Source organism: Mus pahari, chromosome 23 (genome assembly GCF_900095145.1).
Source record: "Mus pahari chromosome 23, PAHARI_EIJ_v1.1, whole genome shotgun sequence".
NCBI lineage: Eukaryota > Metazoa > Chordata > Mammalia > Rodentia > Muridae > Mus > Mus pahari.
In genome coordinates this window covers 1,099,919-1,102,552 of record NC_034612.1, presented here as the reverse complement: position 1 = coordinate 1,102,552, position 2,634 = coordinate 1,099,919, and the positions used below count along the sequence as shown (strand labels likewise).

At 52.4% G+C, this 2,634-nt stretch overlaps 1 protein-coding gene across 3 annotated transcripts in view; it reads right to left on the bottom strand.

The window, feature by feature from the left end:
- Nucleotides 1-2,634, bottom strand: part of Ttc28 (tetratricopeptide repeat domain 28) — a 422,057-nt gene that overhangs the window by 51,434 nt on the left and 367,989 nt on the right. For all 3 annotated transcript variants that reach the window (XM_029533518.1, XM_029533517.1, XM_029533519.1), the window contains one exon: nucleotides 597-815. In XM_029533518.1, the coding sequence (XP_029389378.1) occupies nucleotides 597-815 (219 nt within the window). The remainder of the gene's footprint in view (nucleotides 1-596; nucleotides 816-2,634) is intronic.

The window sequence follows — 2,634 nt, the reverse complement described above, 5'->3', positions numbered from 1 at the left end:
TTTTTGTTTGTTTGTTTTTTGAGACAGGGTTTCTCTGTGTAGCCCTGGCTGTCCTGGAACTCACTCTGTAGACCAGGCTGGCCTCGAACTCAGAAATCTGCCTGCTTCTGCCTCCCAAGTGCTGGGACTAAAGGTGTGCGCCAACACTGCCCAGCCTAAAACAGATTTTTTTTTTGACAGAACTAGTAAAACAAAACCCACCATCAACAGAACAAACAAAAAACAAAACAAAAAACCCAAACAAACCAATCAATTTGATTCCGCTAAACTCAGAAATTCAAGCTTATGATTTACTTATAAACCACAAGAACCATCGTCGCTTTGGTACGTAATGTTACCAGAGGTCACAATGATCAAATCACTCGCAGCTGCCTACGGATCCACTGCCGCCTCGCCCTTCTCCCGTGCTCCCCTGTTGGATGTGTTCTCATCCGGTGGCAAGGAGCCACCCTTCCTTGGGCTATTTTATGTAGGACACCCCACCATGGATATCCATTGCTGGTAAGGTTTTCCTTCGTCCGACCCATGTGGCGCCACTCAGCCCCCCTCAGCCCTCCTCCACCCTCCCACTTCCTGTTCTTCAGCAGAGCCCTTACCCGCCCCAGGAGCAAGAAGCCAGCTGTAGAGGTAGCCTGCGGCCAGGGAGTAGTACAGCACGAGTCCCCGCTGCGCGTTGACCATCTCCAAGATCTGGTCGATGGTGATGGGCGAGTAGGGGTCAGAGTCCTGTTGTCCCGTCTGTCTTTCCACCAGCAGGTCGGCGAACGCTCTCGTCCGGCCCCTTTCTGCTACAGCCAGGGCTTCATCGTGGTGGCCTAGGGGACAGAGGGACGGATGGGTGTGCTCACTCAGGGAGCAGCTGAGCATCCATCTGATCTGGAGAAGGAGACCCACGGCCTCTGTGCCAGCTGTGGCAGAATTTCGGGTACACTGCTTCGGGACCACTCCCAGAAAGAGGGATTCTGACAGCTGCCCACTGAGCTCAGTAGATTCAGTGAGGTCCCGACCGTGGAGACGTTCTTCTTTTTTTTTTTTAATATATATATATATATATATATATATATATATATATATATATTTTACATTTCAAATGCTATCCCGAAAGTTCCCTATACCCCCCCTCCGCCCCTGCTCCCCTACCCACCCACTCCCACTTCTTGGCCCTGGCCTTCCCCTGTGCTGGGTCATACAAAGTTTGCAAGACCAAGGGGACCTCTCTTCCCAATGATGGCCGATTAGGCCATCTTCTGCTACATATGCAGCTAGAGACACGAGCTCAGGGGGTACTGGTTAGTTCATATTGTTGTTCCACCTACAGGGTTGCAGCCCCTTCAGCTCCTTGGGTACTTATGTGGAGACGTTCTTTATCACCACCTGCGTGGGTGGTACTTTTGTTGCCATCAGAGCTGAGAGCCTGTGGCACTCCGTGCTCCTGTCGTCCCACTGGGTGAAGGTCTGAATGAAGCCTGAGCTCTCTGTATATCTTGGGCTGCTTCTTCCCCAAGCTTTCCTGCAGCCTTTCTGTCTGCATTCTAACCCCACCTCCTCTTAGGGCTGTGCACACCTGTTCCTGCTGCCTGGAAGCTGAAGCGTGACAGCATGAAGCCACACACGAGAGACACACTGCAGACGACAGGCTTTAGGATAAACACCAACATGGAAATGTCGCCAGACCAAGGTCTGAGGAGACAAGGCTGAGGCTGGGAGCCCAGGCCACAGCTCCGGTGACTCCAGGGGCTTCACCCCCTGTTGTTCAGGCAGACTTACAAAGAAGGGGTCTATGTGAGTTCGTGCAAACACCCTCCCTTACTCTATTAACTTATTAACTGGAACAGCAGGGACGATTTCTGCACACACGGGAGAATTATCCCCAAAGTGCTGGGCAGATTTAACAGTGTGATCAAAATGGCAATAAATGACATCTCAGGCACAATCCCAGCCCACGTTGAATGAGAAACCTGAGCATTAGATGCGTGGGAAGCAAAGGTGGGGAGAAAGGCCTCCAACACCCGACTCAAAGCACGAACACCGTGATGTGTCTGTCTCCACTGCCACCTTGGCTGGTTTGGGGATCACCTGGGAGCCAGCTCTGGGTGTGTCTAGAAGGGTCTCTCTTTTAACAGACAAGGGGAAGCCAGCTGAGGGCCAGCATTCATGTCTCTCTGCTTTAGGACTATGGTGTGAGGTGACCAGCTGCCACCAGCTCTCATTGTTATGCCCCCCCCCCAAATGTGAACTGCATCCCTAAAAATGATAAACGCCAATACCCACTCTGTGATTCACTTTTCTCTGGTGCTTTGTCATAGCAAAAGCAACTCATACAAACATCTTCCTGGGCATGGCAGGCAAGGAAGAGCCAAGAAGGGGCCACTGTGAACACTAAAGCCGAGGGCAGGGTGGCTGTCGATTGCCCTGCTGCCTTTCAATACACAGGCTGGGGATGCGGTGGGGAAGAGTCCTGACTCTGTGTGGCACAGCCTGGGACATAGGCCCACAGAATAAGCAATCAGCTCAGGAAACAGAAGTGGCCGCATGAGTGAGGCATGAAGTACGTGTTGGTAGAGGGTCACCTGGTGCAGGGGTCTGTGGTGGAGGGACACCTGGGGCAGGGGTCTGTGGTGGAGGGTCACCTGG